The sequence below is a fragment of the Mizuhopecten yessoensis genome, unplaced genomic scaffold (assembly GCF_002113885.1).
Source record: "Mizuhopecten yessoensis strain PY_sf001 unplaced genomic scaffold, ASM211388v2 scaffold2249, whole genome shotgun sequence".
NCBI lineage: Eukaryota > Metazoa > Mollusca > Bivalvia > Pectinida > Pectinidae > Mizuhopecten > Mizuhopecten yessoensis.
Window position 1 is genome coordinate 17,508 of NW_018404452.1, and position 15,079 is coordinate 32,586.

Here is a 15,079-nt window from a genome sequence, read left to right on the forward strand (position 1 = left end):
CAATTCTTTTATCGTCGCTTAAACGCTTGCTTTCTGTCCAGAGGCTATTTGTTGGAAAGCGACGGTCAGATTTGACATTGGTTTGAATGTATCTTTAAGCTTCATAACACGAAAAAAAGCTTCTATTTAAGAAAACCGTGTAATCAATCTTGAACAGACTATGTTTGAAAATAATTTGTATAGATTAAGCTGCTATCTGCTATTGTTTTGTATCCTCTTGTTTAAAGATGTTCCAACGGTGACAGTTTCTTCCGGTAATTTGATTGTGACGGCTGGTGATAACGTAACATTAGGCTGTAACGTGACGGGGTACCCCAATATTACCGAGGTGTACTGGCAGAGGATGGTCAATGGAGGGGAACCGGAAACATTAGCAATTGATGGAGTTGATTACACAGGCGTGACTCTGGATGACCCTTCTTTAACAATTATTACCGTAGAAACTGCCGACAGTGCTGTATACGTGTGTAAAGCTAACAACAGTGTGGGGACTGGAAGTGGTGACTACGTCACTCTCATGGTTCAGGGTCAGTATATACCATCCATTAACTAATTGTCATTCATTTGATTCACTAGTTCATGCAAGCTATAGAATAATGCATGTAGCTATTAATGAAGAGGCAAGAAAGGACTTTTTACAAAGAGGAATGCAGATTATGTATTAGCAAATAGAGTTCCTTTCAGTATGGGAAAAGATATTAGTTTTGCAGAAAATTTTAATTCAGAGTGAATATTATTGCAAGTGAAGAAATAGCATTAGACCTATTGCCTATGAATAGTTATATTTTTTCAAGACGACGATTATTTCTGTTGGCCGAATGGAATATGTTCAGTCTCGATGGATAACATGATTCCTGTAGCATAGGGGAGAGCGTGTATACAGACTAAGGGCTCAAGCTGTAAAAAGACAGGACATTTGATTGTTTTAAAGGGGTTGACAATTGGGCAATATGACGAATAATTGTTGGAAGTTGAGAGATTGGATGTTTACTAATTCAAAGGGAATTATTTCCAGTTTAAATACCTGATCTTTTGTGAGTAAAGTAAGAAGATATTAAATGACAACAAACAAAGATGCCACGAGTGCGAGTGTAAGAGCTGAAAGTTATTTTTAAGAAAAATGTGGCATTATTGTTTGGTGTTTAAGAAATATTATGGTGCAGTAAGTTGATGTTTGTTGGAATGTGATTGTCAGTTTTTCGTCTGCTACCAAGGTATATCTAAATTTTAAAATTAATTTTCAAAGCTTAACCCGTAATTATTCTGCAACATCTTGTGTATAGATGTTCCAACAGTGACAGTTTCTGCCGGTAATTTGATTGTGACGGCTGGTGATAACGTAACATTGGGCTGTAACGTGACGGGGTACCCCAATGTTACCGAGGTATACTGGCAGAGGATGGTCAATGGAGGAGAACCGGAAACACTAGCAATAAATGGAGTTGATTACACAGGCGTGACTCTGGATGACCCTTCTTTAACAATTATTACCGTAGACATTGCCGACGGTGCCGTGTATACGTGTAGAGCCAACAACAGTTTAGGGACCGGACGTAGTGCCTACGTCAATCTAATGGTTCAAGGTTAGTATACTACCCATACAAATTGTTCATTGGGTTCAGTTGTGCCAGTGGTTGTTGCATATTACTTACAAACTTTGTTTTAAGACTTAATGTATATACAAAGATAGCTTTGAAACAAGGAGAAAGACAATGTGTGAACAGATGTTGGTCGTTTCATAAAGACAGGTTCGTGCAATCCTGATTCAAAGGGAGGGTTCGTTTAAAGGCATGTTTGTAGATGCAAGATATTGAAGGTTTAGCAGTATCACAAATTGTACCAATGAAAGAGGATTCTAGAGATACATGGTACAGTTTTTCTAATGAAAAGTAAGTTTTTATCAGATCAAAGAATATATATGCATGTCTAATGAAAGATATCAAAATAATGGACTGTTATATAAATTTAGGGAAGAGATCTTAAATATATCGAAGGGGATAATTGCCATGGTAATAAAATTGATATTTTATAAGTAAAAGTAGAGGTTATTCTACGAAAAATATGAGGCTGGCCTTGGTAGGAAAAGAATATGTGGAATCCTTGTTAGACTAAAGGAAAATTTGATGTAAGGAAATGTGCTATTAGATGAAATGTGATAAACAAATTTGACACTGTTATGAATATATCTGAATTTCAGAACAGAACTTTATTATTTATGATTGAATTGAATTCTCTATAAGATAATCTTGTTATCATTTTTTCAAGATGTTCCCACGGTGACAGTTTCTTCCGGTAATTTGATTGTAATGGCTGGTGATAACGTAACATTGGGCTGTAACGTGACGGGGTACCCCAATATTACCGAGGTGTACTGGCAGAGGATGGTCGATGGAGGGGAACCGGACACACTAGTAATTGATGGAGTTGATTACACAGGCGTGACTCTGGATGACCCTTCTTTAACAATTATTACCATAGAAACTGCCGACAGTGCTGTATACGTGTGTAAAGCCAACAATAGTGTGGGAACCGGAAGTGGTGACTACGTCACTCTCATGGTCAAAGGTCAGTATAAAACACGAATTAACCAAATGCAATTTGTTACATTGTTGTTGTAGTTTACCATTGACATTTGGTATGAGTGTTTATTTAGATACAATTAGAGGACGTTGAAAAAAATTGACGAAGACTCCTATGATGTTTGCAAATTATATAAACTGAGAGTAAAACGCGCCTTATCTCAAAAAGTAGTAGCGATTTCCAACTTTTCAGCTCCTAGCATCACCGACGAATCTTAGAAGGATGCCAACAGTTGTATGGTGTAGCGTAACTCATTTCGGCATACTGTATCTATTACAAAAGTGTACAGGTGCAATATAATGTGTATGTCCTACATTAATCTAGCATTATTAACACTCAACAAACTGAATGCCTTTTGCCCAAGTTATCTATGCGAATCGTCTTCGAGGGAATCAACTCCTCCGACATGAGAAACAAGGTCTAGACTATTAGACAGGATTGTTAAACTGACTTCAACAATAAATTATACAAATGTCCAATCAGTTATATAACTGTGTAATTGCGAATAAATCTTCTATCTGTTCTATCCCTTATTATTAGTCATGTACGTTGAAGTTTCAATTAGAATGGGTTTAACGGTTCCAGTATTATAGCCATCATTATAATCATCATCATCATCATCATCATCATCATCATAAAATAGGTCCGAAGTACTTAATGTTTATTCCAGCAGTTTAATAGTAGTAGAAACTGAACATTCTTTACGATGTTGGATTTATCTGAGATTAAATGTCCTTGTATCAGTCAAGGTCACATGAGAACGGGTGTCCAAGGAGACACCTACAAACAAGCAGGGAAGGGGAAAAAAGAGGGAAGACAGAGAAAGAAACAAATATAGATCTCGGATGTTGTAATGGGGGTAGCAGATCATTTTTTTGTTCTTCAATGTACCCTAAACATAAAAAGTAAACTTTCTGCAGGTCCCTCAACATAAGTCGCCTCCTACGATATAGGATTCTTGTCTTAGTCCGAACCTACAAGGGTGTCCAGTGGTACGGAACTCGTGTTTACGGTACAGCTCGTGTCTAGGTTGTGACAAATGCAAAGGGGAAGGACTATTGTAGGGGTCGAGGAAACCTTCTTAGATGTTCATTGACGAAATATATCATTTCAAGGACAAGGAGTGATGTAACATAAAGCAGTTGGATGTAATTGCAAGGAAAGAGGTAACGCCGTTTTGGGTAAGAATGGGTTTGTTCTGAAAGATGTTAAAAAGTTACTAGAAGAGCTTCTGTAAGGTAAATGTATGGGGTATTGTGTGGATATAAGAAGGATGATAGTTAGACCTGACAGTGACTGCACAAGTATCTGTAAATTTGAGTTAAAAATAAATATATAAAACTGTATATGAATCTTAAAACACAGTTTTCTTATATCATTTTCTACCTTCTGTTTCCAGATGTCCCAACGGTGACAGTTACTGTCACAGATTTGATAGCAACCGCTGGTGATAACGTAACATTGGGCTGTAACGTGACGGGGTACCCCAATGCTACCGAGGTCTACTGGCAGAGGATGGTCAATGGAGGAGAACCGGAAACACTAACAATTGATGGAGTTGATTACACAGGCGTGACTCTGGATGACCCTTCTTTAACAATTATTACCATAGAAACTGCCGACAGTGCTGTATACGTGTGTAAAGCCAACAACAGTGTGGGAACCGGAAGTGGTGACTACGTCACTCTCATGGTTCAAGGTCAGTATATACCGTTTGTTAACGTAATGTCTTTCATTTCTAACGGTAGTTACTGCAGGTTACTGACAATTTCGTTCTGCCGTTAATTAAGATGCAAGGACGGACATTAAAAAAGATAAATGCTGTTTTAGAGTGTATTGGCAGTTAGGGATCTTTGGTTAAGAGCGACTATACTTGCAAGAGGGGAACTCTAATCATTGCTTATCGAAAGCTGTTCAGGAAGACGACAGTTGTTGGTACACGTCAAATGAAATGGGTACAATTTGGTAAACATAGTGCTTCTTGAAGCGTGACCTGAAATATTATTGAAGTATAAGTGTTGGAACTTTATAAAACAGGAGGAGGTTTGGCGGTTGTTTAAAATGATAGGGATTGATTTTTAAGGAAGGCGATGTATTTTTATTTTAAACTTAGGGATTTTATCTTAAATATTTTAAAGTGGTTTATTTAAGGGACCAAAGTGATGTTTCCATAGCAACAGATAAGGTTGTCTAGGATACGAGTAAAATGGCAGACGAGTATATTGGTAGAGGAGTATATGGGCAGACGAGTATATGGGTAGACAACTATATGGGCTGAAGGGTTATTTGGAAGTAAAGATTTGATTGTTTAATGGGTAAAAGGAACATTTGTTGTCACATAATGTAATGTGTAATATGTATGCAAATTTCGGAAAAAGGTAAATTATGTCCTGTCATTATTTTCATCTCTGGTTTAAAGATGTTCCAACTGTGACGGCTCCAGTTGTCTCTTGGAATTTAACGGCTGGTGAAAATGTGACATTAGCCTGTAACGTGACGGGGTACCCCAATGTGACCGAGGTCTACTGGCAGAGGATGGTCATTGGAGGGGAACCGGAAACACTAGCAATTGATGGAGTTAAATACGCAGGCGCCACCCTCGAGGACGCTTCCCTCACAATTAACACCGTAAGGGGACCCGACAGTGCTGTATATATTTGCAAAGCAAACAACAGCATTGGGACCGGAAGTGGCGCCTCTGTCACTCTCGTTGTTCAAGGTCAGTATATTTTGCCGTATACGTGTCATTCGTTTGTAACCTTAGTTGTCGGATGTGACCGATAAAAATTGCCATTGGGTTAAAAAGAGTAATTTCAAAAAAGATGAAGTAGAGTACGCACTCATGTCTTCTACATTTAGTGTTAATTACGGAGAAGCACTTTGATTATTGCTGGTCAGACGCTTCGGCTAGACAAAAAGTAAATGTGATTCCTGTAACATGTTCGAAAATGTAGGGTAGGTAGGTAGGTTACACATTTTATTTTAACAAATAACTTTATATAGTTTGTATAGGAGAGTGATCTGAACTTCAACAGTGCTTCTTTGAAAATTGCCTTAAACATTTTAGGGTAGGCACAAAAACTTTGGGTAGGTAGAGTTACCGGAAAGACCAGATATGTTTTGTTTGGTCTTACTAAAGGCCAATGCTGTTTTAGGGCGAATCATATTATTTATGAATGGCCAATAGGAAAAAGGAAAAACAATTTAGTATATAATTATGTTTCATACAAAACATATATGTTAAAGTTGTACCAAAATATGAGAAATAGTTTGGAGTTAAACTTTCTAGCGACAGCTAAGGTCATATGAAGACGGATGTGTTTCTGTGATGTTCCGTACGTAGTGAATGACACTTCCCAATGACATGAAGTTGGCACAACAGGCATATTCTTTCCTGTGCAATTGAAGCGGTTTGTGTCAAATGAAGTATGTTTAAGCAAATCAGTATTTTCTCAGTGTAAGGGATAGACCAGCAGCTGAATAATTGGTATGGTTACTGCTAAGAATATGTAGGGCTGTTGCAATGCACAAATATGGAATAACTAATTAAGAGGTAGATATTTTACGGTATAAGGGCTGGGTGGTCATCAGGAAATGAGGAAGGTTGGGTATGAGTAAGGTTTAACACTAACATTGATGTTTTTTGTGGCTGTACGGTTAGAGACAATGAGAAAAAAGGGTCTCCAATTAGATTATTTGCAGTAGTAACAGCAGGATTGTTGGTGTATAACAATTACAAGAAATATATGCACGAATAAGATTAAGTGAGACCATGAAGAAAGAAAACGAAGGCAAAAGGTAATGTTGCTTTAGAGTAACGCGTATGTGTGTAATACAGTAAGGGATAGTACGTTATATATAGTATGTGTGTAATACAGTAAGAGATAGTACGTTCTATATAGTATGTGTGTAATACAGTAAGGGATAGTACGTTATATATAGTATGTGTGTAATACAGTAAGGGGTAGTACGTTATATATAGTATGTGTGTAATACAGTAAGAGATAGTACGTTATATATAGTACGTGTGTAATACAGTAAGGGGTAGTACGTTATATATAGTATGTGTGTAATACAGTAAGGAATGGTACGTTATATATAGTATGTGTGTAATACAGTAAGGGATAGTACGTTATATATAGTATGTGTGTAATACAGTAAGGGACAGTTCGTTATATATAGTATGTGTGTAATACAGTAAGGAATGGTAAGTTATATATAGTATGTGTGTAATACAGTAAGGGACAGGGTTGTTATATAGCGTGGGGAATGTTTGTGTTATATAGGGTTGTAACACTGTTAATAGAAGATGTGTGTAATACAGTAAGGGATAGTACGTTATATATAGATACAGTAAGGAATGGTACGTTATATATAGTATGTGTGTAATACAGTAAATGATAGAACGTTATATATAGTATGTGTGTAATACAGTAAATGATAGAACGTTATATATAGTATGTGTGTAATACAGTAAATGATAGAACGTTATATATAGTATGTGTGTAATACAGTAAGGAATGGTAAGTTATATATAGTATGTGTGTAATACAGTAAGGGGTAGTACGGTATATATAGTATGTGTGTAATACAGTAAGGGACAGTTCGTTATATATAGTATGTGTGTAATACAGTAAGGGACAGTTCGTTATATATAGTATGTGTGTAATACAGTAAGGAATGGTAAGTTATATATAGTATGTGTGTAATACAGTAAGGGACAGTACGTTTTATATAGTATGTGTGTAATTTAGTAAGGGATAGTACGTTATATATAGTATGTGTGTAAAACAGTAAGGGGTAGTACGTTATATATAGTATGTGTGTAATACAGTAAGGGACAGGGTTGTTATATAGCGTGGGGAATGTTTGTGTTATATAGGGTTGTAACACTGTTAATAGAAGGGTTGCTATATAGGATTGTAAAAATGTTAATAGAAGGGTTGTTATATAGGGTTGTAACACTGTTGATAGAAGGGTTGTTATATAGGGTTGTAACACTGTTGATAGAAGGGTTGTTATATAGGGTTGTAAAACTGTAAGGGGAAAGGTTGTTATATATGGTTGTAACACTTTTAGTGGGAAGGGTTGTTATATAGGGTTGCTATAACACTTTTAGGGGGAAGGGTTGTTATACAGGGTTGCTATAAACCTGTAAGGGGAAGGGTTGTTATATATGATTATAACACTGTAGGTGGAAGGGTAGTTATATAGGGTTGTAAAACTGTAAGGAGAAGAGTTGTTATATGGGGTTGTAACACTGTAAGAAGAAGAGTTGTTATATGGGGTTGTAACACTGTAAGGGAAATGGTTGTAACACTGCAATGGAAAGGGTTGTTTCAAGGGGTTTTAACACTGTAAGAAGAAGGGTGGTTATATAGGACTGAGCACATAAGGGAAAGGGTCGTTATGCAAAGTTGGGTTGTAACAGCGTAAAGGATTGATATATAATATGATTGATAATGTAGGGTTTTAACACCATAAGAGGAAGGGTTGTTCTGTAGTGTATGGTCGAAGGCATTTAATGGTTATAGTGAATGCTTTACAAAGTTATGAACGGAGCTGATTCATGTTATATAATGGCAAAATGAAGAATTGACACTGATTGCATCTTGTTGCTTTTCCCAAATTTTCAATAACGTTAAATGCGTTTTTGTTTAAAGACGTTCCATTGGCGACTGTTCTTTCGACATTGTTGAATGGGGATGCTGGTGACAATGTGACCCTGGGCTGTACCGTGGCTGGAAGCCCTCCTGCGACCGATGTGTACTGGCAAAAGATTGTCAATGAATCGGACTTTGCGACAATAGCTGTTGATGGTCTCAACTATGTTGGAGTGACCCTGGATGACCCCTCCCTCACCATTGTCACTGCAGTGCAAGTCGACAGCGCCATCTATGTTTGTAAAGCAAACAATAGTTTTGGAACCGGAACAGCTTTACCCGTAACTCTTAATGTCAGATCGATTTCAGGTAAGAAATTATCGATCGTTTTCTAACAACGATTTGTTTTAAATTCCTAGATAACAAGGAATCGAACGATTAAATCAAACTTATTATAAATTACTAATCAGTAGCACTGTATCAATGGAAACGGTCGCGTTATGACTTGTGATCGCGGTGTCGAAATTTTCGCCTGACATTATTCCGAAGCAAAGATATCTTTATACTAATCCATAAAGTAACATTTGTAGCGGTATATTTTTGCGCTAAATTAGTTCTTCTGAAAAACGTCAAAATTTCTGCACCGTTAAAGTTTCCCCTTGTAAAGTACATTATAGTTTAGTGTTAGGATGTTCACATACCATTATTATGATGTTTATGTCACAGCTAGGATGTTAATATATTACAGCTGTAATGTCCATGTGTCCCGCAGCTACGCCAGGTAAAAACAACTGATAGGAGTCGTTTAATAACATTTTGGGGACCCCCTAATGGGTAACATCCTGGTCGTTATTTCATTGGTCAATCTTCGTATTTTGACTCAAAGTAGCAATGCTCTGCGACGCCATCGCATATTGTAAAACCATAGTTCATGGTGAGAACATTACAGTTCTCTATATGTATACTATATGAATGCTGTTGGAGAAATAAGGTTCGCAAACTCGTGATGGTTGGTTATCGTCTTTATCTAACACTCATTTTGAAAATTAGCTAATTCGAGTTTGATTAACATGAAAACAAGCCATCGATCGTTGGGTAACGTGTACACATTATATCATAGTTTTGCTTTTTACGTGTCATAGTTGGTGTTTATTTGTCAAAATTGTGGTGTTACATGACAAAGTTGCGTTTAATTTTCATAGCTGTAGCGTTCATTATACTCCCCGTAACGAAGTTGTGCATCCAGGTATTATTTGTTTCAATCTGACCCTTTGCTTACGAAGTAATGACCCTTTTTGACGTAACAATTGCCCTTTGTTGTAAAACGTTTGCCCGCACAACTTCTCCAAACCCACTGGGCCAATTTCAATAAAGCTTTTTAGATATGATAACTACCACATGGATCCAGTTGTTCAAAGGGCGATAAGTTTTATCAGTGATTAGAGGAAACACAGCAATATTAGGTATTTAATAGAGTAAAATTACGTGTAAAATTACGAGTTTTACCATGTATATTGACGAAATTATTAAAGGTTGAAAAATAACGTTAAACAGTGATTAAGCTGATCATCTTTTAAACAACTGGGCCCTGATGTTGTGCATCCAGATAAAAAAAATCCAACTAGAACCTTTTCTACGGAGTTATAGTCCTTTGTTCAAAAGAATCTTGTCCAGACAACCCCTCCAAGACTATGCGGCTAATTTCAACGGAAGTTTACAGATATGTTAACTGCCCCCTGATGTTGTGCATCCACGTAGTACTTTTTCATTCCAACCCAATTAAAAGGAGATATGGCCCTATGTTGGAAAAATAACTGTGTCTCCCTCCTTATAAACTACTGGGCCGATTTCTGTGAAAGTTTACAGATGTGTTGTAATTACACACACACACACACACACACACACACACACCTAATGTCGTACGTCAAGGAAGTATTTGTTGATTCGACCCTTTTTCAGGGGTTATGACACTTAGTTAAATATCGTTGTCCTAGCATCTCTTCCTTAACTTCCTGGGCTAACAAGATTTGATTTGCAAGTAGGTTTTGGCATTGGGAGGGAGTACAGAATGTATGTCAGTTACCTATATACTAAAATAAGTGTACAGCTCAGTGAATAAAGAAATCACTACTGGTGGGAGACTATGGATTGCTTTCCCATGCTTTGTCTTAGTAAACCTTTAGCTAACAGTTCTGGTTTATTTAGGAGCGGGGTATTAGTTAGCCTTTGGCTTACAGTTCTGGTTTATATGGGAGCGGGGGAAATAGCCTTTGGCTTACAGTTCTGATTAAAATATGAGCTGGGGTATTATTTAGCCTTTAGCTAGCAGTTCTTGTTTATGCAGGAGCGGTGGTATTAGTTAGCCTTTAGCTAACAGTTCTGGTTTATATGGGAGCGGGGGAATTAGCCTTTGGCTTACAGTTCTGGTTTAAATAGGACCTGGAGTATTATTTAGCCTTTAGCTAACAGTTCTGGTTTATGTAGGAGTGTTGGTACTTGTTTACCTTTAGCTAACAGTTCTGGTTAATGTAGGAGTGGTGGTATTAGTTTGCCTTTAGCTAACAGTTCTGGTTAATGTAGGAGCGGGGGTATTAGTTAACCTTTGGCTTACAGTTCTGGTTTATGTAGGAGTTGTGGTATACGTTAACCTTTAGCTAGCAGTTCTGGTTTATGAAGGAGTGGTGGTATTAGTTAGCATTTAGCTTACATTTCTGGTTTATATAGGAGTGGTGGTATTAGTTAACCTTTAGCTAACAGTTCTGGTTTATGTAGGAGTGGTGGTATTAGTTAGCCTTTGGCTTACAGTTCTAGTTTATATGGGAGCGGGGTTTTTAGCCTTTGGCTTACAGTTCTGGTTTAAATAGGAGCTGGGGTATTATTTAGCCTGTAGCTAACAGTTCTGGTTTATGTAGGAACGGTGTTATTAGTAAGCCTTAAGCTTACAGTTCTGGTTTATGTAGGAGTGGTGGTATTAGTTAGCCTTTAGCTTACTTTTCTGGTTTATATAGGAGTGGTGGTATTAGTTAACCTTTAGCTTACATTTCTGGTTTATATAGGAGTGGTGGTATTCTGGTTTATATAGGAGTGGTTGTATAAGTTAACCTTTAACTAACAGTTTCGGTTAATGTAGGAGTGGTGGTAATAGTTAACCTTTAGGTAACAGTTCCGGTTAATGTAGGAGTGGTGGTAATAGTTAACCTTTGGCTAACAGTTTCTAGTTTGATACAGTTATAGATTAGCTTGTTTTATTGTGTCTAACTTCCTATCAACAGTCTAGGCCATTTAAGGACTACAACACATGTTATATTTAACATTTACTCCTGTTTAAAAACCTGTCACAGCTGTGATGTTTACAAGTTACAGTTTACTGATTTAAGTAAAATGTTAAAATCAACGTCTTCTGAATAGACGCGTTTCGTTAACATTTAGTGCACCAACATTACCGTGCGCACATCTTCATTTGCAGAGTACACACAACGTCTGTACATAGTGCGCACAACTGGTCGATTTATCATTCACTGTACTACAGAACACAAACATCCGTGTGATGTAGTAAGATCTGTGCCCGTATTGATGCAATCACTCTCATGCTCATGCATGAATTCTGTGCTCAAACTTTCTTGTAACTCGCTTAAATCATGTCAAACGATCGAAGAGTCAAATGTTAACATTTAAAACAGTATTTCGTTTTATGTCTCCTTATTTTTTTCCCGTATCATTTACGATATAAGAATTTGTTATTAATTTAAAAACGAAGCAAGAAATTAGGCTTGAGAACAAAATTCATGCTTGAGCGTGAAAACTGTTTCATGATTACGGGTCCAGCTGATGTTTCGGGATGACAATATCCGGAGGGATGGAGTGAAATATGGTGCATCGTACACGTATATCCGATCAGTATATTTTGCTCTTTATCAAATACTTTCTCACATCAAAAACATCAAAACAAAACTGTGAACGGTCAATAATGGGGTTGTTCTGTCAGGTACGGTACTAGTACGCGTACGAAGTGATTTGAATATAGTTTGTAATTAACAGGTTACTTACTGGTAACAGGTAGGGATGTTTTATTTACATTTTTCTCTGTACATGTACATAACCGTATACACACACCTGCCGATTAAGGTCGTTTCAAAACAAATTTTACGTGGTATGTCTATGACAGTTAGAAACAAAACTATGTAAATTAATATGAAATATGCCAACATACTTACATCAGGAAAGATATCAATTTAAATACGAAACCGTACTAATTTACAGACCAATCCTAGATATCAACCAAGAAACCTATCGCACAATCGTACGATTACAATCTTACAACGTCAAATAGGGCCCAGTTGTTCAAAGGGTGATTAGCTTAATCAGTGATTAGCGCAAATTTCAACTTTTGTGTATCTTTGAAATGCAATAATCAACCTAGTTCTAACTTTCCAGATAAATAGTATTCAGTAGAGTAAATGTACATGTAAAATTACGATGTCGTTAAACAGTGATTCAGTTAATCACCATTTGAACAACTGGGCCATGCTAGGAAGACCTTTCATGTTAAGCACATAAACCTTGAAGATTGACAGAATAAAAAAGATATAAACAAGGCTAGCCCATTGACTTTCCTGCCGACTTCAACACGTTTTATCAGCATACTCACGGCAGTACCAGTGCCAGTTGTACTCCACGACAACTGAATACGGAGCTAAGGCAAAACTCCCAGTCAATCATTATATGTGCTCCTTCTGTAGTTTTACCTGGGATTCCGACACATTCTTTACAATTTTACAGTGTCATATCAACACTACGTTATTTGCAAAGTGACATCAAACACCAAGACATACTGGTAGCAACATTCAGGTGGTCGGCATTCAAAGATGATATGGTGGTAATGAAGACATATAAATACTTGGTTTGTTTGGTTTTATTTTGTTTAACGTCCTTTTAACAGCTTAGATCATTTACGGACATGCCTCCGTATAGTTTGTGGATGCGTGCATGCATGCAGGAGACAGGGTATGTTGGTGTACTTGTCTCCTTGTGATAGCACTGATCAAATGCCGACTTTATAGTGCTATCTCACTGAAATGCCATATGAATGCATCAGTTTTCATTTTATAAAGTTTTACCTGTAGCTTCGGTCATACTCTGAAGGTTGACGGAAGATAATTAAGCGTGTTAACATTTGTTTTTAGTGGAATACAACGGGAGCCTGTCTTTGAACGAGAGCTTCGATGCTCAGTTATTTAATAAGAGCAGTCAACAGTACAAGGATAAAGAGGCGGCCTTTATTGACATGGTAAGTAAAACAGGACATTGAAAGAAGATCACGACATAGTAAGTATTGGCTAAAAAGAAAAAAATCTTCAACAACATTTTGCATAATTAAGTCATATTGAGTTTGATATTGCTAGGTTTTCTTTCAACTGCGAAATATTGTATGTTCAATTATTTCAATTACCGAGAACTATGAAATGTGTGACGTGTAGGTTTTGTTTTCCGTTGGATTTCACTTATGTAAGAACTATTCGAAAATATTGTATTGATCTAGGTATATACTGATACGTCACAACCAAACAAATTATCTCATATCTTATGACGTTTTATGAAAAAAAGATATATTTGTAAGCTTACGATTAGCATACATGGTGTATTAAATGTAACAAGTATTAAAAAGCAAACATTATTGCATTTAGATATTAGCAAAAATATATACTGAAGTAGCAAATGAGTTATTGCTCACATAGTATGCTGGTCTTAACACCTATCCCTTAGACCGGCTGGGTTTCTGTTATGTATTTTGTGACGTAGGATCATGGTTTTATCTATGTGTTACATGTGTGATATCTAAATAGTCATGTCTCTCTCTTGATAAACAGATGAAACACATTGGTAGATTCCCTTGTCCGCATTGGCCCTAATTCCTTTTTGCTCTCAATTTAAGTCATACGCATGTTCGAATTAAATACAAGTCTTTGAGCATACTTTCGTCATTACTATTGAAGCCATACGTATATAGAATTTAAATATTATAAAAACCGTTATGATAGTAATTAAGAACCACAATACAGGTCATTGTCTTCTTATAGAATCTCAATGGACTAATGTTTTCATATTTTACACCTTTCAGATGGATGGGCAAATTCTCAATTCATTCAATAAAACAAACACTACGGTTCTCGGTTTCAGGTAAGTACTATTATGACTTTTGTTGCGTTCCTTTTAGCCATTTTATTATATATTATTATGATGTGATAACCTTCTCTAATTGCTCACTTCACCTTTACACTGTCTTGGTCTAGAACACTGTCAGCACCTTAATAACACGGAGGTTTCCTTCTTGACTATAACGTGACGTTTCATAAGTAAACAAATCATGTCGTATTTCCTGGAGAGGCACAGTCCTGGTCCATTAAATTTCTACCTTAAAACTTAGGCTTCACAATGTCTTTAAATCATGTTTCATTGTCATCTCGCCTATTATTTAAGTGTCTCCTCGATTCCTGTTAAAGCGTCTCTTTGATTCCCATTTTAGTTTCACGATGATTCCTGGTAAAGTGTCTCTTTGATTCCCATTTTAGTTTCACCATGATTCCTGTTAAAGTGTCTCTTTGATTCCCATTTTAGTTTCACCATGATTTCTATTTTAGTTTCACCATGATACTCATTCTAGTCTACTCGGTCCGTTCTGAGTGTACGTTCAGTTCCTGTTTAAATGTCTCCTTGTTTTCTGTTTTTAGTGTCGATTTCTGTTTTAGGGTCCTGTTCTATATAAACCGATTGTCTCTTTTTGTCATTTTCTAGATAACATGTTGAATGTTCAGGATCTTTTAAGTAGAAACACTAATGCGTATCCTAAACATACCACATTGACTTGCTGTAAATGATTTTATCATTTGGATTCCAGA

At 36.7% G+C, this 15,079-nt stretch overlaps 1 protein-coding gene across 1 annotated transcript in view; it reads left to right on the forward strand.

Annotated features, from left to right (window-relative positions):
- Window positions 1-15,079, forward strand: part of LOC110445369 — a gene marked incomplete at its 5' end in the record, with an annotated part of 208,636 nt that overhangs the window by 16,156 nt on the left and 177,401 nt on the right. Inside the window, 8 exons of the mRNA XM_021489943.1 lie at window positions 228-527; window positions 1,284-1,583; window positions 2,266-2,565; window positions 3,980-4,279; window positions 5,000-5,299; window positions 8,244-8,552; window positions 13,367-13,470; window positions 14,302-14,360. Coding sequence (XP_021345618.1) covers window positions 228-527; window positions 1,284-1,583; window positions 2,266-2,565; window positions 3,980-4,279; window positions 5,000-5,299; window positions 8,244-8,552; window positions 13,367-13,470; window positions 14,302-14,360 — 1,972 coding nt within the window. The remainder of the gene's footprint in view (window positions 1-227; window positions 528-1,283; window positions 1,584-2,265; window positions 2,566-3,979; window positions 4,280-4,999; window positions 5,300-8,243; window positions 8,553-13,366; window positions 13,471-14,301; window positions 14,361-15,079) is intronic.